We start from the raw sequence: 17,950 nt of genomic DNA on the forward strand, positions 1-17,950 counted from the left end.
AAAATAGTTAGTGCACGCAGTTATTTTCATAGAAAAACTGATATTTATGTTAAGAATTTATTGTTACAACTTTCCTAATCATGAACATATGACATACCTGGCAAATCAAAGATCCTGTTTTTTTTGTTACACACTTGCTTTACCAGACGTCTGTCAACTGTGATTTTCAGTCATATAACAGCTACATTTCCATTTAATTAATGCAACCGTCCACAGCAGCTGTGCAACAGTTCACACTTCACGTTTTATGCAAATAAAAAAAGGTCCGGTCTAAAGCTGCCCGATGGCAGACTCACTGCTGCCATGTTACTTTTGCAGCAGCACATCCTGTACGTAAAGGTGTCAATCTGAATGATTTTGACCTCTTCTCAGGCTGAAGTTCAGCAGAATGATATTGGGGGTTTGCTATGGTCATTCCTGAAGGGGTAATTTGTCTCACCCTAACTGGTGTAACAAAACAAGCAGGAGAGTGAGGATGGAGATGTCAATGAAGTGCAGCCTATACATTCCCACACAGTCCCTAAGGACTGTTCCCACACAGCTGTGCGATACTATTTTATTTTATAAATGTCATCACTGTAAATGAGCCAGTGTTAGCCAATAAGATCATTTTCCACTGTAGTCTCCTGACCAGAGGGTCAATTTGGCATTAAAACAACAAATAAAACACACAACGTGTAACATTAGAACAAGAGAATGCATCTAAAAACATGTTGAACAGGATAAAAAGGCAAGCAACATGAAAATTAGGACATGTAGAATGCAAGGAATACTCACAAAACAATGTTGAGCAGACAACCGGCTCAAACAATTAGGACGTGACATTGTACAATCACATTATAAAACAGAAGACATGAGTAAAACTAATACATTGAGCACAGAAATTCATTATGGCCTTTAAGAAAAGTATGGCCAACAAAATAATGTAGGCTCAAATGTTCACCAGCATTTTGGTGCTTTCAACCGGATCTCACAGTCTTCTTCAGCCAATGGAACAGTGTCAGGTGTCATCACATGACCTACAAGTAGTAAAACAAAACAAAAAATCACAAAGTTTAGTAATTGTTCGAAAAATACCTCTTGCTGCATGTTTGGCTTACTTAACAAATAACATCTTCCACAATTTGATCAAAGTTGATTTTGGAAACGTTTTTTTATTTGTGACAGCACAAACAGACAGATTATCAAAATAAAATAAAACAACTTTACCTGAGTGAGTTACACTTTAAATTAGTGAGAGGAGATATTCACTGTACTTTCAGGAACATATTAAATTATTAATATCTTTAGATCTAATTTGTGTTGTCACTGGGATGTAAAGACCACACGTTTGGATCAGCTCATGTTAATATTTTTGACATTTATATTGTATATATACTGTATTTCTAATTTAATAATCACATATATTCTCAGTGTGCTTATTTATTTTAATTTTATATGATGTTTAAAAATTTTATGCGATTTCTAACATCGCCATACCTTGTTTAAAAGTGTTATGTCTTCTCTTTTTTACTACACTACAGATTGTTTACAAATTTGTCAAAGCAGTCATTTGTTATATGAAGATAATTGAAAAATTAAGTCTGAACTCAAACTAATAGCCTAAGACAGAATTATGACAAACCGCAGCTTCCCTCAGCTTCCTTGCTGCCCTGCATCATTTGGTTTCATTTCTATTTTGTCACATAATCAACATATCTCTACAGTGTGAAGTGAAATACTTATTTTTCATTACCCTATGCATTTATTTTCTTCACCTTGACATTTGTTAACCATCCAACATATACACCTCCAGTACTGTGCTTGAAATAAAAATACAATATATTGTATATAGCAGTGAAAATATATAGTATAGTATATAATATATAAGATAGCTTTGCTTTGCAAATACTAATACGTTTTTTTTGCACGTTTCAAAAACCTGAAAGAAGAAGAAGAAGAAGAAGAAGAAGAAGAAGAAGAAGAAGAAGAAGAAGAAGAAGAAGAAGAAGAAGAAGAAGAAGAAGAAGAACAACAACAACAACAACAACAACAACAACAACAACAACAACAACGACAACGACAACGACAACGACAACACGGAGAATGTGTGTGTGAGGTTTTGCACCCATATATGGTTAATTTCATGTTTGGGCTCTGTCTCTGCCAAGGACTGGGGTGTCACGATTCTGGCTTTGTGTTTCCTGTTTTATTTTGTAAAGTCCCCTTGTGTCATGTCTAGTTGTACTTCCTGTCTGTGAGTTTTCCCTCCCTTTGTTATTGTTGATTAGATCCTCCTGTGTCCATTCACCCTGCCCTTTCTCCTCCAGCTCTGTCTTGTTCCCTTGTGTATATATCCCTGTATATAGTCCCTGTTCCATTGTTCCTTGTCGGTTCATTATTGATGTTACCTGGCATGCTTCCTCGAGCTTCCTCGTGCTTCCTCGTGCTTCCTTGTGCTCCCTCGTGCTCCCTTGTGTCTTCTCTAGTTTGTTCTGTTCAGTTGTACCTTGTTTTGTTGTTTTCTAAGCTTTTATGAATAAAGCTCTCTTTTTGTTAAACCCTCTCGTCTGGCGTGCTGCATTTGGGTCCTCCCCTGTACCACCACGTGACAGTGGGTTTGTTACACTTTAGATATTAACTATGGCCAAAGTGGTATAAAATCCAGTATAAAACGGACATGTCAAATCAAGCAATCTGATTGGTTCTTAGCCGTGATATAATGAGCGTATATCACGGGTAGAATTGTAGTTACTTTTCACAACAAGTCAGTATCCCTCCGCGTCTGAGAAAAAACTACAACCGTTACAGCTGTTATATTACATCCGTTAAGAAACAAACTTACAAAGCTTTACTCTGTAAATAAGAACAGAGTTACATTCGTTCGGTTGCTTTTATTATAAATAATATCAGCATGAAATGACAATAATCAAACACGTACTATACAGGCTGAAACACAGACGTGTTTACAGTTCAATCTGGTTCCAGGTTCCGGTCGCGCATGCGCCAATACAAGGGACCGTCCATTTAGTATAGTACAATGTTCTCTACTCTGGAGGAGTGGATTGATCAGTGCCTATCTCCAGAGAAAAAAGCCCCTAAAAGACGACATGCAGAGCTACGTGAAGAGCAGGTAGACCAAATGGAGAAAAAAAAACGAAACGAACAGAACACCGCGCTAGCTGTTAGCACTATGTTTTGTGCAGAAGGCAACAGAGGGACTATTTTATTTTGAACATCATTATTTAATAATAAAAACTATTTAAATTAGAGTGTGTATTTTTCTTTCATATTGCCACACTTGGTAACCGTTTTATAAAAGCAATAGCTCATGACAGCCCGTTCTATATGCTCATTATATCACAGTTAAGGGGGTTGTCGACCTTCCGCGAACCACGCCCCTTAACTGTGATATAATGAGCATATACCACGGCTTGTCGTGAGCTATTGCTTAAGTATCACACTCCCAAGACGGGAAAAAACTATTGACTTTAGTGTATCTGTGACCTTTTTTTGTAACACAACCATAAGGCCAAAGTTTTTATTTTCCAATGTCTGTATTTCTTGACCTGTTGCTTGCATGCAGACCAAACATTTGTATCATAGTTCACACACCCAGCTGGAAGAAACATTGAATGTTATCCTACATCATGACACTATGAGGCTCACTAAACGTGTATCTCCTTACATTGTATCATAAATATATACTTATACTTACAATAACTACTTGAGCATTCTGACCTGATAAACTTTCCTCCACAGTCGCTATGCTGCCATCAATTCGTACACATCAGACTACCCTTTGGCCAAGTACCCATTTCACAATGGGTCATAGCCCAGAAGATGAATCTCAGACTAATCTTTAGAATCAGCACATTAGCAGCGTCATTAGGAACCTCATCATCCAAACACTGTGAGATGTGCATCTTCAAACATGCTCTCTTCAGAAAATCTGAATTTACGGTTGGCAAATGTCACATCAGTTCAGACAAAACATCATCTGATGGACCTTCTTTGGTTAACTGTATTATCGTCTGCTCAGTATTATGTTGACTGTGAAAGTAACAGCGGAAATCATGAAATAGTAAGATTGTAAGCAAAACTCTGTGGTGAAAGATATATATATACACACACACACACACACACACACACACACACACACACACACACACACACACACACAAACAAGTATAATAAACAAATACAAGTGACAGAGTTTCTTGTTAAGCAACAGTTGTAATAAAACTTTTGAACAAACGACAATAAAAACACTGTAGCATTTTACAACCTTCCTCTATCCAAACTTTCCTTTTCCTTGTTCTGCTTTAAGACCGCTGCTTTGATACATTAAATGTGCTTTTCTTTTCTTTCTTTCTTTTGAGCTGATATTTTCGCTGGGCTAGCTAGCTTTTTAAAGCTAAGACTTAAGTTCAAAACAAACTGGTGGCATACATCCAAGTTAAAGCAATAATCCTTATGTATGCAAACACACACTTTGGGGAAGCACATTTGGCGTGGGAGGACATAAGACAGCTGGTGAGCCATATAGCTGGAGAGGTTGTTGGCTCTCCAGGTGAGGAATCAAGTGAAATAAAATGCAAAAGACTAATGAAAGCAGGTCTGCAACCCAAAATCACTTCATGCTTTAGTGTTAGGCTTGCTGAGTGAACTTAATGACAGTAACAGCAGTGTGTTTTGATAAACAGCAGGAAGACAACCACCACTGCTTGGCACACTGTGTGTTGAGTTTCATCATTCTTGCTTATGTGTTGTGATTGGAGGAAGTCATGATGTTACCACGATCCCTTGTTACTCTTGTCCTTAGTCCTTAGTAATATAGACAGCTCCCACCCTCACCTCTCTCTGATACAGGATTACCAGAAATAAATAAATGTGGAAAGATTTAATAAAGATGTTTTGCAATAGTGTAATTAAAAGCTTATTATTTAAGGAACTCCAATAGCCTTTTCCATATACGTAAGCTTAACTATAAACAGTATATACAATTTTCAATCCATTATACAATATGACTGAAAAGACAGGCAGAAGCATAATATGTGTATATGCCCATCCTACATTTTTCAATTTATCAATCTGTTTGTGTGATCATCGTAAACAACCATATTAATAATATGTAGCCTATAGCCTTTATAATAAGCATATTGAATGTATAGTTGTTTTAAACACTTCAACACAGGAAGATATGCAAAGAAGTATAAGTGAGCAATACATTATTTAAAAGTCCTTAATAATTGAATATATCCCTAGATTTATACAGGATTGCTATTGACCTGTAATGATTAGATAACGTTGGATTCATGACACGGAGGAAGCGACATCCCCCTGCTCACAGTCTGCGTGTGTCTGTGCGGTGAATCATACACCAAGCAAAAACGTCATCAAGTGAAAACCCATTTTAGTAATAAGTAGGCTACATTTTTATGGCTGCAGTTGCTCACCGGGTTATTATGTGTACTCCAAAGTCTGTATTCCTTCGAGAGAGAGAGAGAGAGAGAGAGAGAGAGAGAGAGAGAGAGAGAGAGAGAGAGAGAGAGAGAGCCTGTGTCCTTCACTCGTTTTCTGACTTTCACCCGGAATACAAGCTGGAATAAACGGACTTTCCTTGAAATTCATACATGATTGGTAAGTTTAGAAAGTGTCTACTTTCACTGGACACGCTGCATTAACTTACATTTTTTAACTGACAAACTTTGTTTTAATTCATTATCCGACTATTACAATAATATTCACGTTTTCTTTCAATTATGCTGAAAGCCTAAAAGTTTTCGTGCAGCAGCGGCTCTACAGGTGGTTCAATGCGCACCGTAGCATTCCGCACGAGAGCCATTATTAATTTTGATATAAAGGCTCCATCAGGTCTCAACAGGGCAAGAGATTAATCTGTGTTCCCGCTCTTTTGTAATGAAATCAGACAGGCAGTGGTCATTACAGATAATCATATTGAACAATTAGTGCTGGATGAATATCCTGTCCTTTTCTGGTGCTATAAGGAGAAGTGTGTTGCTCTAATGCAGAAAACACGCAACAGTATTCGGTGAGTAATATATTTCCTAAATATTTGTAATGAGGAGGCAGTTATTGTATAAACACAGAGAATATGCGAGAGAGAGAAAATGTTTACAATCACACATTTCAGCTCAGATCCACATTCAAAGTCAAAGGGATTTACGGAGGCTAATGATAAATCATCTAACTTGTGCAGCTACAATTAAAGTTTCTTATGTGAGGCTCAAATATGAAGCACAGATGTACAAATGAGAGCAAATACATCTTTCGTTCTTCCCCGTTTTAATATGAACACCATGATGACAGTTAGAGTGAAGATGCTCTGCTGAAAAACGTGTTTTTTCTAGACTAAGCACTTAACACTCCTCCTCCTGAGTGTGTGTCATTTGTGAGTAAGCGGGCACAGATATACAGACAAAAAAACATAGTCATATCCGCTGGATAAAAAGGGAATAAAATAGATTATTGGGAATGAAATGTTTCTGTTTTGGTCATTAAGCAACACGTGTTTCCTTCCTCATTCTCTCGGTCTTGAATCATTGAGATTTAGATTATATTTACACATCAGGATGTTTTCTCATTGATGACATGCCAAACCATGTCCATATTCTTTTATTAATTAATAAATGAAAAAAAAAATGATGTTGTTGTGAGGAATGATTCAACATGAGTGGGATGTGATGGTCAAATTGGCAAAATAACACACATGATAATTATCTTTTGTTGGATAAAAAAAAGAATTTACGTAATGTTTTAAATTTAGGTTTGAATCAGAGTGTTCTAAAAAGGCCACATGATGTATTTCAATTCACAGATTAAACACAGAGAGAAGTCTGCACAATTAATTTACAGAAACACCTGCCTCCATGGCAACAGGCTTATTTCAGTCGACTCTTTCAAAAATCAATACCTCAAACATTACTGGTCGACATAAGTGATCAGGTATGAGCAGCATATTGATATGTTCTAATATGACGTCTTTTACGGATTCAAACATGTTACTAAACATGGTGTAGTGTCATTCCATCATGCAACACAAGCAGTAGTTTATTTCCTCCTTTCCTCCAATCACACCATTTGTCTACTGCTGTGTCGTTGATGGGCTTCGCCACTCTCCCCTCAAGAGCAAGAGAGATTCTGGCCAGTACTGCATATCAAAACCAACAGAAGGAAAAGCTTTACAGGAAGTGTCGAGCTGTATTTCAACTTCAGTTTTTTTTTTTTTATAAAGTGCCCATTACCCAGAGAGTCTCTGTACATTATTAAGTTTCTTTATATAGGCACTTGTGTCTGACTGCATCTGGTCTATATATATATATATATATATATATTATATATATATATATATATATATATATATATATATATATATATACATATATATATACATATATATATATATACATATACATATATATTATATATATATATATATATATATATATATATATATATATATATATATATATATATATACATATATATATATATATATATATATATATATATATATATATATATATATATATATATATATACAATATATATGTAGTCTGACTGCAACTTAAATAATTAGTTTCTTTGGGCGTGACCCCCTTACAAAAACGACTGGACTAATCTACCTAACTGTAGCTAACTAATACTTACCTTAACCAGCTAGTTTAAGTAAATATTTATACATCAGTATTTAATAATGTTATATGTAATAATATATCCGTCACAGGGGAATTTTTTTTGCATAATGAGTACTTTTACTTTTGATAATTAACGTACCTTTGCTGATAATAATTACTGTATGTAGGCCTACCTTTACTCAGGTAGGATTTTGATTTTGAATCCTTCTTCCACAATTACAATTACATCCACTCTGTCTTTCTCACTGAAATATCGAGAGTCTATTAATACGCAGACATTCTTCATTTCAAAACTTTAAACCGCTCGACACAAGATGTCTCCTACTTCACCGAGGAGTCCATTTCCAGTTTCCATGTACATAAACTGAGGTTTGAGGTGAGACAGAACTCCTTTCTGAGGGAAGAGTGGCTTTAATTTAGAGGAAAAAACTTATGTGACCGATTTTAATGTCGTTTTCTTTATGTTTTCCAGGTTTTGGTCAGTTTGGAACGAACTACAGATCAAGACCGCACCGATTAGTACTTAAAGTATTGCATTTTTTTTTTTTACCATAAAGGTGCACTGGTCGTTATGCTGGAAGTGTTTCTAGCTGGGTCAATACACCTTCCTCACCTCATTTAAACCTACTGTTCCAAACATGTTTTGGCCGACAGATTAATGCACACTGTCCTACAATTTTCCATGATATGACTGGATCTAGAGGTGACCATCTCACCTACTATGATGGAACCTGGTCTGTCACCTTCCACAGACCCTCTCCACCTCAACACCAATAGCTATGTCAATAACAGTAACAGCAGCTGGAGTGGCCTCATCGATGCTGACTCACTGAAGAGCAATCACACCCTGACCCTCCACAACGCCCTGCTGGGGGTCTCGTTGGGATTTCTTTCTCTCCTCACGATCATGATGAACCTGCTCGTCCTCTACGCCGTGAAGAGAGAGAAGAGCCTCCACACCGTCGGGAACCTCTACATTGTCAGCCTGTCTGTGGCAGATCTGATCGTGGGGACCACAGTTATGCCTCTAAACCTGGTGTATTTGTTGGAGGATGAATGGAAGCTTGGACGGGCTGTCTGCCAATTTTGGCTTATTATGGACTACGTGGCTAGCACAGCCTCAATTTTCAGCTTGTTCATCCTGTGTTTGGATCGGTACCGCTCTGTCAGACAGCCGCTTAAGTACCTGAAATATCGAACGCGGGGCAAAGCCACCATGATGATTTCTGGAGCCTGGCTGCTGTCGATGATGTGGATTATTCCAATTTTAGGATGGAGGTCTTTCACTCATGTAGACCTTAAACCCGAAGAGGAGAACAAGTGTGACACGGATTTCCGCTTTGTCACGTGGTTTAAGGTTGTTACTGCCGTCTTTAACTTCTATGTACCCTCAATTTTGATGCTGTGGTTTTACACGCACATCTACTTGGCAGTACGGCAACATCTCAGGGACAGAGAGAGAATCATTCATCCAACCGACTCGTTTGGGGAAAATGAGAATGGACAAAATGCCCAAACGCCTGTGAAAATTGACCCTGGATCGCCTAAGAGTAAATGTAATGTTCCAATGAAACTCTCTAAAAAACAACGCTTGTTGGACCAGAACACTCTAGATCAGCCATATTCCCTGGAAGATCCCAATAAAACTAAAACCTCTTCTTTCAGATCTCACAGAAAAATTGGTGTAAAGTGCCAGCAGACGTCATTGCTTGCCATGACAACAAAACGGCTCGGAATGGGAAAAAAGGTCAAAGGCTGCTCGTTGTCCCCTGAGGGGAAGCAGTTAGATATTGAGATTCCCCTGAGTCGACCTTCGGTGCCACATGACGTTATTTGCACAGAGGGGAATAATGAGAACAAACTCCAAGCGTCTTTAAATGAATGTCATGTCACAGTGCCAAAGTCAGTGAGTGGAGTCTGTGATATCAGTCAGGTTTCAGACATGCAGAGATACACCTCCACGCTCTACGACAACTACGACCCAAGTCCCGCTCTGCCCTGGACCGAGGAAGGGGTCGAGGTTGACAAATTAGACCCGGCAAATGCCACGACTCTGAGACAGACGTGGCAACGGTTTATTGATCAATCACGTCAACGTATCCAAAGCCTGAGGATCCACAAGGAGCACAAGGCAGCCAAGCAGTTGGGGTTTATAATCGCTGCTTTCTTGTTGTGTTGGATACCCTACTTCATAGCTTTCATGGTAATGGCATTCTGCAGAGAGTGTGTGCACCATGACCTTCACATGTTCACAATATGGCTAGGTTACATCAACTCCACTCTCAACCCTTTCATATACCCGCTGTGCAACGGGAACTTCAAACGAGTCTTTAAAAATATTCTCAAGATTCGTTTTTGACAGATAGTGACAGGCAAATCATGGGTGAGAAATGCTGCTGATATTCACAGATAGAGAGGGGACATCTGTTATCAATTAAATGTCTTATACATTTGTGAGCTTTTTAAGTGCCGATGAAATTGTAAATGTTTTTGAGTTTCAGTTATTTCAGTTTGTTCGAAATCTTATTTTTCGAACCTACTGCCCTCCGATTCAGACTCATGGCAACCGTTGGGGATAATGTCTGACATGAATGTTATTTATTGTGTCTATGTTATGATAATGATAAGAAAGTGTGTCCAAGACCAGAGACCTTTAAACTCTAAAGAATTTGATCTGTCGCCCTCGGTAAACAGGATCATGAATCTAGTGTATTGGCTCTCTGGTGCAGAACGGAGGAAAACTATGTACAAAAATGTATTTTTCAAGAAATCTTTTATTTAATTGTTTTGCACTATCAATGTACAGAACCAGAGATATAACATGATACATTATATATTTTACATTTTACAAACATGCATTTGTGAGCATTTGTCACATTGTTGTTTCATAAATGAAAACAGGATATGGGACATTAGTCCTTCTAATGTCAGTCCAGAGAAAACACAAATCCTGCCAAGTGTTTGTTGAGCTGTTACCCCAGAGAGGCTGCTTTGGGATCTGTTCAGTTGGTCCTTTATTTCACCCTTTTATTTAGAGTTTTTAATAAAGCTTTGAACGATATATTTGTGTTTTAACACATCAAAATCACCACCTTAATATTAATCTGTATTATTATTATTATTATTAATAATAATAATAATAATATAAATTGTGCTTTGTCAACTCTGTGTACTATTATTAAGTAATATAGGTGAGTATACCAATATATATACATAATGTTAACTCATATATATATATATATATATATATATATACAGTATATATATACTGTATATACATATACACACACATATATATATATGTATATATATACTGTATACTCAGACACCTGCTAAACATTGGCTCTATGTGTGAATAACACTTATTACCTTGTGTGAAACTACAGAGAGATTGTGTCAAATCTGCCCTTTTAAACTGATTGCTAATTTTACATGCATCTATTTTATGATGTCATTTAGCACCTCGTTTCATGTTATTAGCCAAAAAGCGCTAAATATTATTCCACAGAGCTGTGGAAAAGCAACCATAGATTTCAGCCTCATGTAATGCATTTGTATTGATTGAAGCTTTACAGCACAATTATGTCTGCAATTAGAAAAGGCAATGCCTGCAATCCTGTTGTGAAAAACGAGTTAAATGGTGCTACATACACATGTTACCACTCCCATAATGTCAAATTGATGTGTTCAGATCTTCAACAAAGGTTTCTCACACCAGAGGGACACTGTGTTTAATATGTGAATCGAATATTATAATAATAATATTATCGGCTGTAATAAGTTAAACTGCCACTGTCCAACAAAATCTAGATCCAGAGACACATAATGTTTCCAGCGAACACAGACGGGTTGTGAGTCACTGCTTAAGCAAATCAAACAAATCAGAGGGGGTTAGAACTGAGCTGGAAGAAGTGCGATTGCAATGTGTCATCTCTTTAGTACATCCCTGTCAACAAGAGAGAGCCAGTGTCAGGTTGACGATGTTTCAGATGTTGTTTTGGAATTTTTTCACAGACCAAAGTTGTCAATTTCTGCTAGTGGATTAAAATAAAACATCTCTCATCTTCTACTAAGGTATCTTTACTGCATATTCTGTCCCACAGTGCTCTCCTCGCGTGCTGCCGGATGTTTGGATATTCATTTAAATAATATGGATATTTCTACATGAGTGGTTTTTTAATTGCAGACTTCGTCACAATCAAATCAAATCTAATCAAATTTATTTATAGAGCCTGATATCACAAATTATACATTTGTCTCAGTGTGCTTTACAGACTGTACAGGATACGACACCCTCTGTCCTTAGTCCCTCGCATCACACAAGGAAAAACTTCCTGAAAGAAACCCCATAATTAAAGGGGGAAAAATGGAAGAAACCTCAGGGAGAGCAACTGAGGAGGGATCCCTCTCCCAGGACGGACAGACGTGCAATAGATGTCGTGTGTACAGGATAAACAACATAGTACAAATACAACATTTGACAGAAATGATGTTGTGTTGAAAAAGAGAAAGTTTGGATGAATCCAGGAAAATGTCAAAAAGGCTTCCCGGTGTCCAGCAGGACCAGGGCAGCAGGCGCTGTCACGATTCATGATCCTGACGTAAACTTTATCAGTGGCAACCTGCCACATGAGAGACAGACACTCCGGGGATGATGCTCCGGATGATGTGTTAGTAACATACATTTACATAAATGCATACAGATAGAGAGGGAGAAGAAGAGAGGGAGGGGAGGAGAGAGGAAGAGAAGGAAGAGAGCAGGGAGGTGTCCCCTGGCAGTCCAAGCATAACTAGGGGCTGATCCAGGGCAAACCTGAGCCAGCCCTAACTATAAGCTTTATCAAAAAGGAAAGTCTTTAGCCTACTCTTAAATGTGGAGAGGGTGTCTGCCTCCCGAACACAAACTGGAAGCTGGTTCCACTGGAGAGGAGCTTGATAGCTGAAGGCTCTGGACTCCCATTGTACTCTTAGAGACTCTAGGAACCTACAAGTAACCCTGCAGTCTAGGAGTGTAATGCTCTAGTTGGTTTATAAGGTACTATGAGATCTTTAAGATATGCTGGAGCCTGACCATTAATTGCTTTGTAAGTCAGGAGAAGGATTTTGAATTCTATTCTGTATTTTACCGGGAGCCAGTGCAGAGCAGCTAATACAGGAGTAATATGATCCCGTTTCCTTGTTCTTGTCAATACACGTGCCGCTGCATTTTGGATCAACTGAAGAGTCTTAAGCGACTTTTTGGGACAACCTGATAACAATGAGTTGCAGTAATCCAGCCTTGAAGTAACAAATGCATGGATTAGTTTTTCTGCATCATTTTGAGACAGGATGTGTCTTATTTTTGCAATGTTACGTAGATGAAAGAAGGCAGTCCTTGAGATTTGTTTTATGTGGGAGTTAAAAGACAGATCCTGATCAAAGATAACGCCAAGATTCCTTACAGTGGTGCTGGAGGCCAAATTAATGCCATCCAGAGCTTCTATGTCATTAGAAAATGCGTTTCGGAGGCGTTTAGGGCCAAGTATAATAACTTCAGTTTTGTCTGTGTTTAACATCAAAAAGTTGCTAGACATCCAAGTTTTTATGTCCTTAAGGCATGCTTGAAGTTTAGCCAATTGATTGGTTTCGTCTGGTTTAATTGATAGATATAATTGGGTAACATCCGCATAGCAATGAAAGTTTATAGAGTGGTTCCTTATAATATTGCCCAAAGGAAGCATATATAAGGTGAATAGAATCGGTCCAAGTACAGAACCCTGCGGAACTCCAAGACTGACTTTGGCTGTCATGGAGGATTTATCGTTAACACATACAAATTGAGATCGCTCAGATAAATAGGACTTGAACCAGCTTAGTGCGGTTCCTTTTATGCCAACACAATGTTCCAGTCTCTGTAGTAGAATGTCATGATCAACAGTGTCGAAAGCAGCACTGAGGTCTAACAAGACAACAGAGACCTTTGTCTGATGCCAATAGAAGGTCATTGGTAACTTTCACCAGTGCCGTCTCTGTGCTATGATGAACTCTAAATCCAGATTGAAAAACCTCAAATAAACTATTAGTATATAAAAAATCACATAACTGTTTTGCAACTGCTTTCTCAAGGATCTTAGCGAGAAAGGGAAGGTTAGATATCGGCCTATAGTTCTATAGGCTAAAACCTCTGGATCAACACTAGGCTTTTTAAGAAGTGATTTTATTACAGCTTCTTTAAAGGATTGTGGTACGTAGCCAGATAATAGAGACAGGTTGATCATATTTAATAACGAGGTGTTGAGTCAAGTGTTATTCACAGTGAGGCTGCAGCACTATCAACAAGATGATTAATTTGGGAGGGACTAAAGTTAGCATTGAAGTCCTCTGTTATATTGATATTGAGTCCTGGTATTGAATTAAGTGCTGATGGAATCACTTCCTTAACTTTAGTCACAGCACTATCAGATAGACATCGAGCGTAGGATATTTTGCCTACTGGCTTGTAGTCCAGTAACAGGACTTCAAAGGTTATAAAAAAATTGTCTGATAAAAGAGGATTATGTGGACACACTGATAAACTTTCAATTTCAACACCATATCCCAGAACAAGGTCCAGAGTGTGGTTTAGACAGTGAGTTGGTTCATGTACATTCTGACTGAACCCAATTGAATCTAATATTGAGATAAATGCATTATTAAGGCTGTCACTATCAACATCCACATGAATATTAAAGTCACCTACAATAATTACTTTATCTGTTTTAAGGACTACACTTGATAAAAATTCTTAGAATTCAGATAGAAATTCAGAATACGGACCAGGAGGGCGGTACACAGTAACAAATAAAACTGGCTTTATTGTTTTCCATGTTGGGTTTGAGAGCGTAAGAACAAGGCTTTCAAAAGAGTTATAGTCTAGTTTAGGTTTAGGATTGATCAAGAGGTTTGAGTCAAATATGGCCGCAACTCCACCTCCTCGGCCAGTACCTCGAGGAATGTGAGTATTAATATGACCAGGTGGAGTGGATTCACTTAGACTGACATATTCTTCATGTCTCAGCCAGGTTTCAGTGAGACAAAATAAATAAATCTTATTATCTGATATTAAATCATTTACCAATCCAGCTTTCGTTGATAAAGATCTGATGTTTAAGAGCCCACATTTAATTTTTTAGATTTAGTTGCACTTTTTGAATGAATGAACAATGAATTCTAGCCGCTATTCCATTTGCTCAGAGTTTTATTACTGGCAACAGAGAGCAAAGGTCTTGGTCTATTGCACTGTGATGATCACTTTTGCTTTTAATAATGCACCTTGTTATGACTACCAGAGCATATCTCTCATTTGAGGGATGATAGTCACCTACATAGGATACCATTCAAAGGGAAGCAATACTAAAAAAGCCTGTGCTGGTTTTTTTGAATATTTTATTATGTACATGAATGGTATGCCACATAAATGGCTGGATTAGCCTGTCTGGAGGCCTGGGGAGCCCCTGCTGCAGCCAACTTCCCATCTAGTTCACACTATAAGTGGCAGCTTCATTCTTTGTTATATTTTTCGCTCTGAGATGCAAAAACCTTTTCCTAACCGGCCTTAGGTTTTGTTTATGACAATTAGTTTGTGTTAATTTCCCAACCTAATTTAGGAATATGAAACATGTGAGTGCAATATAAAAAAGAATTAAGGTTTACTGGAACTAAATTTCGACACCTTCCAAATAGGACAATATAATTATGTTATAATGCAATAAATAAATATAAATTGGTAATCCAGCCTTGGCTACACACACCTTTATATTCCTTAAACTGCCATGACATGCTCTGCCGTTTGCACCACTCTCCGCGCCCTACCTCGCTTAATCTCTTATCATGTGAAGGCACCTTAAATCTACATTGCCAAAAAGTAACTTCATTGTTATAGTCCAAAATCACAAATCACAACACTTTCCATTTTTAGACACTCACATTTGAATTGAGTGTAGGCTATCCGCACAAACTGTGGCACAATTCTGTCTTTTCAGCCTTATGCTGGTTGTAACCATGAGACCAGTAAAAACATTACCAGCACAGTGACAGTTGATAAACCTATTAGATACTTAACTGTAGGTTGGAAAGGAAGCTAAGCACTGTTAGTTGTACAAACATAGCAGTAGCAGATTTGCCAAAACCAACACAAACGGTAATAAAACATATAGAAAGGTAAATGGAAATCTGAAATATGGACTATTTGCCTAGTAAATCAACAAAAACAATTGAATATGGTAAAAGTGGTACGCCTGGTTTTTAGGCCATCAGTAACTCAATGTCAAGCCTAAACATGTAGTAGTAAATTACTTGGCAGAGGGGAGAAATATATTTGACATATTCTTCCTTTTATGGCAAAGAAACCACAGGCTGCGGTTAATATAAATGTTTTTACAGCACACAACCCGTATTACTTTCACTACATGTTGTAGCATAGGCGTGCAGAACATAGTGGCCATAGGGGCTTGAACTCTTCAGCTAAAAGGTCCCCTTGACAAAAGAAACATAATTATAATTCATACTATTGTTACTGTTATTGTAAGTAAGCCTGCCAAACTCCAATCCAGTGAGCGATAACAGCCTAACCTTTGACTTCCTTTATATTATTTTAGTGTGTGATGTGGGGAGGACCTCTTTCCTTCTTCTTTTTATGGATGAACCGGATGAGAGTTGTTCCTTATTATTGTGTTGCTGTTTTACGGAGGGTGATTTATAGTTTTAATGTTTGCCCAAAACTAAGGTGCTCATTAATCAAACAATTGTAAAGTGTGCCACATTGAGGCTGTTTGAGGCGTTAGATTTGAAACTCTGGTGAAGTGAAAAGAGGGAATTTTTAAAGATTCACCCATGGCCCCTCAAAATGTCTTTCCATCACTGTGTGGTCGTGCTCATGGATTTCTGAGGTGTGTATTGAACTTGTGAACAGCTACTTGATCTCACAGGATTTGTAGATTAAATATGTTTTCTCTGTGATATGTATTAACAGGAGTAGACTGCATCAGATTCATTTCACTGACGGAGCACGGAATACATTTGCCTGCCAGTGGCTTATTGTATTGACACGTGTTAACAACATTGGCTCAAAATATAGAGCTTCCCCTTTAACTGCAGCTGCAAAACACTTCATTTCTAAGCACTTTATTCTCTCATGTCGCAGCAGAAGTTCATAATTCCCCCTGCTACTTGAAAGTATTCCTATGTTAAAATTGTAAGATGATAGTTTGAGAGTGTATGCCACTTTAGTTTAATATTTTCAATTATTGCCGTGATAAGTAAGTAAGTAAGGTAAGTAGTTCTAGCAAGCTAGCTGGAGCTCATAAAATAAAATATTTTTCCTAGTGATAACATTTGGATAGCGTTACAAATTCTAACCCTGAGACTTAAAAAGCACCAATATTATTAATTGTTTTTATTAAACATAGTTGTTATTTTATAGGCTGATTCCAATATATATATATATATATATATATATATATATATATATATATATATATATATATATATATATATATATATATATATGTATATATATACACATACATACATATATATACATACTTTATTAAAAATGATTGTTATATAATAAATAATAAATATTTGTAGACTCAAAATTTCTATACTATATTTGCATTTGAGTACTTTAAAACTAAGAAAAGAAAAAAAGATGGATTTTGATTTCTCTATCAGGATTTTATTTACGGTGGGAAATAAAATGTACAGAAAATATAACTGAACAGTTATATTTAGAGATATCATGACCTCCATATTTCTAAAATCTTTGCTTCAGCTCTGGTCCTTGGTCTTTGAGTTTATGCATGTGCCTTAAACCATATGGCTACCCTAACCCTAACTTGATTAAAAACTAGTATCTTGGTACTGTTTTGGCTAAAAAACTTATTTTGCGTTAATGGAAGTCTAATGCTGTGCCTTCATTTGAGATGTTTGGAGAAGCTTGGATTCAAGATTGCAGGAAGATGGAGATTGTTTGATAAGGGATGGGGACCAGTGTTGCGACATTTAAGGGGTCTGAGGGAGGATGACGATCGACAATATTAATCAGGTAACAGTGGTAGCTGTATGTTTATTGTTTTACACACTATGGTTTTGTTTTCCTAACATAGGTCTTGCTATTTACCCACCTCGCCCATTGTTGTGTACATCATCTGTGAAGGTGTGCAGCAGCAGTTGAGAAGGGGAAATGGGTTATTAATATTTTATTTTCTAAATGGAGACTATAGTTTAAATCCAGTAGTTGGCAGTAATGCAACATTTTAGAAGCCATCCACCTTTACAAAAAAACAGAGAAG

The 17,950-nt window shown here is 37.3% G+C and overlaps 1 protein-coding gene across 1 annotated transcript; it reads left to right on the top strand.

Moving 5' to 3' along the window:
- The first annotated feature begins 8,359 nt into the window (after positions 1-8,359).
- Positions 8,360-10,723, top strand: hrh1 (histamine receptor H1). Its single transcript, XM_029431822.1, has one exon. It carries the CDS (start codon positions 8,362-8,364, stop codon positions 9,997-9,999), a length of 1,638 nt encoding a protein of 545 aa, XP_029287682.1. The 5' UTR covers positions 8,360-8,361; the 3' UTR covers positions 10,000-10,723.
- Positions 10,724-17,950: the final 7,227 nt, after the last annotated feature.

This window comes from Cottoperca gobio, chromosome 5 (assembly GCF_900634415.1).
Source record: "Cottoperca gobio chromosome 5, fCotGob3.1, whole genome shotgun sequence".
Taxonomy (NCBI): domain Eukaryota; kingdom Metazoa; phylum Chordata; class Actinopteri; order Perciformes; family Bovichtidae; genus Cottoperca; species Cottoperca gobio.

Bases quoted from the DNA above. Each gene is read 5' to 3' on its own strand.
- hrh1 (XM_029431822.1), top strand. From the start codon at position 8,362: ATGATGGAACCTGGTCTGTCACCTTCCACAGACCCTCTCCACCTCAAC.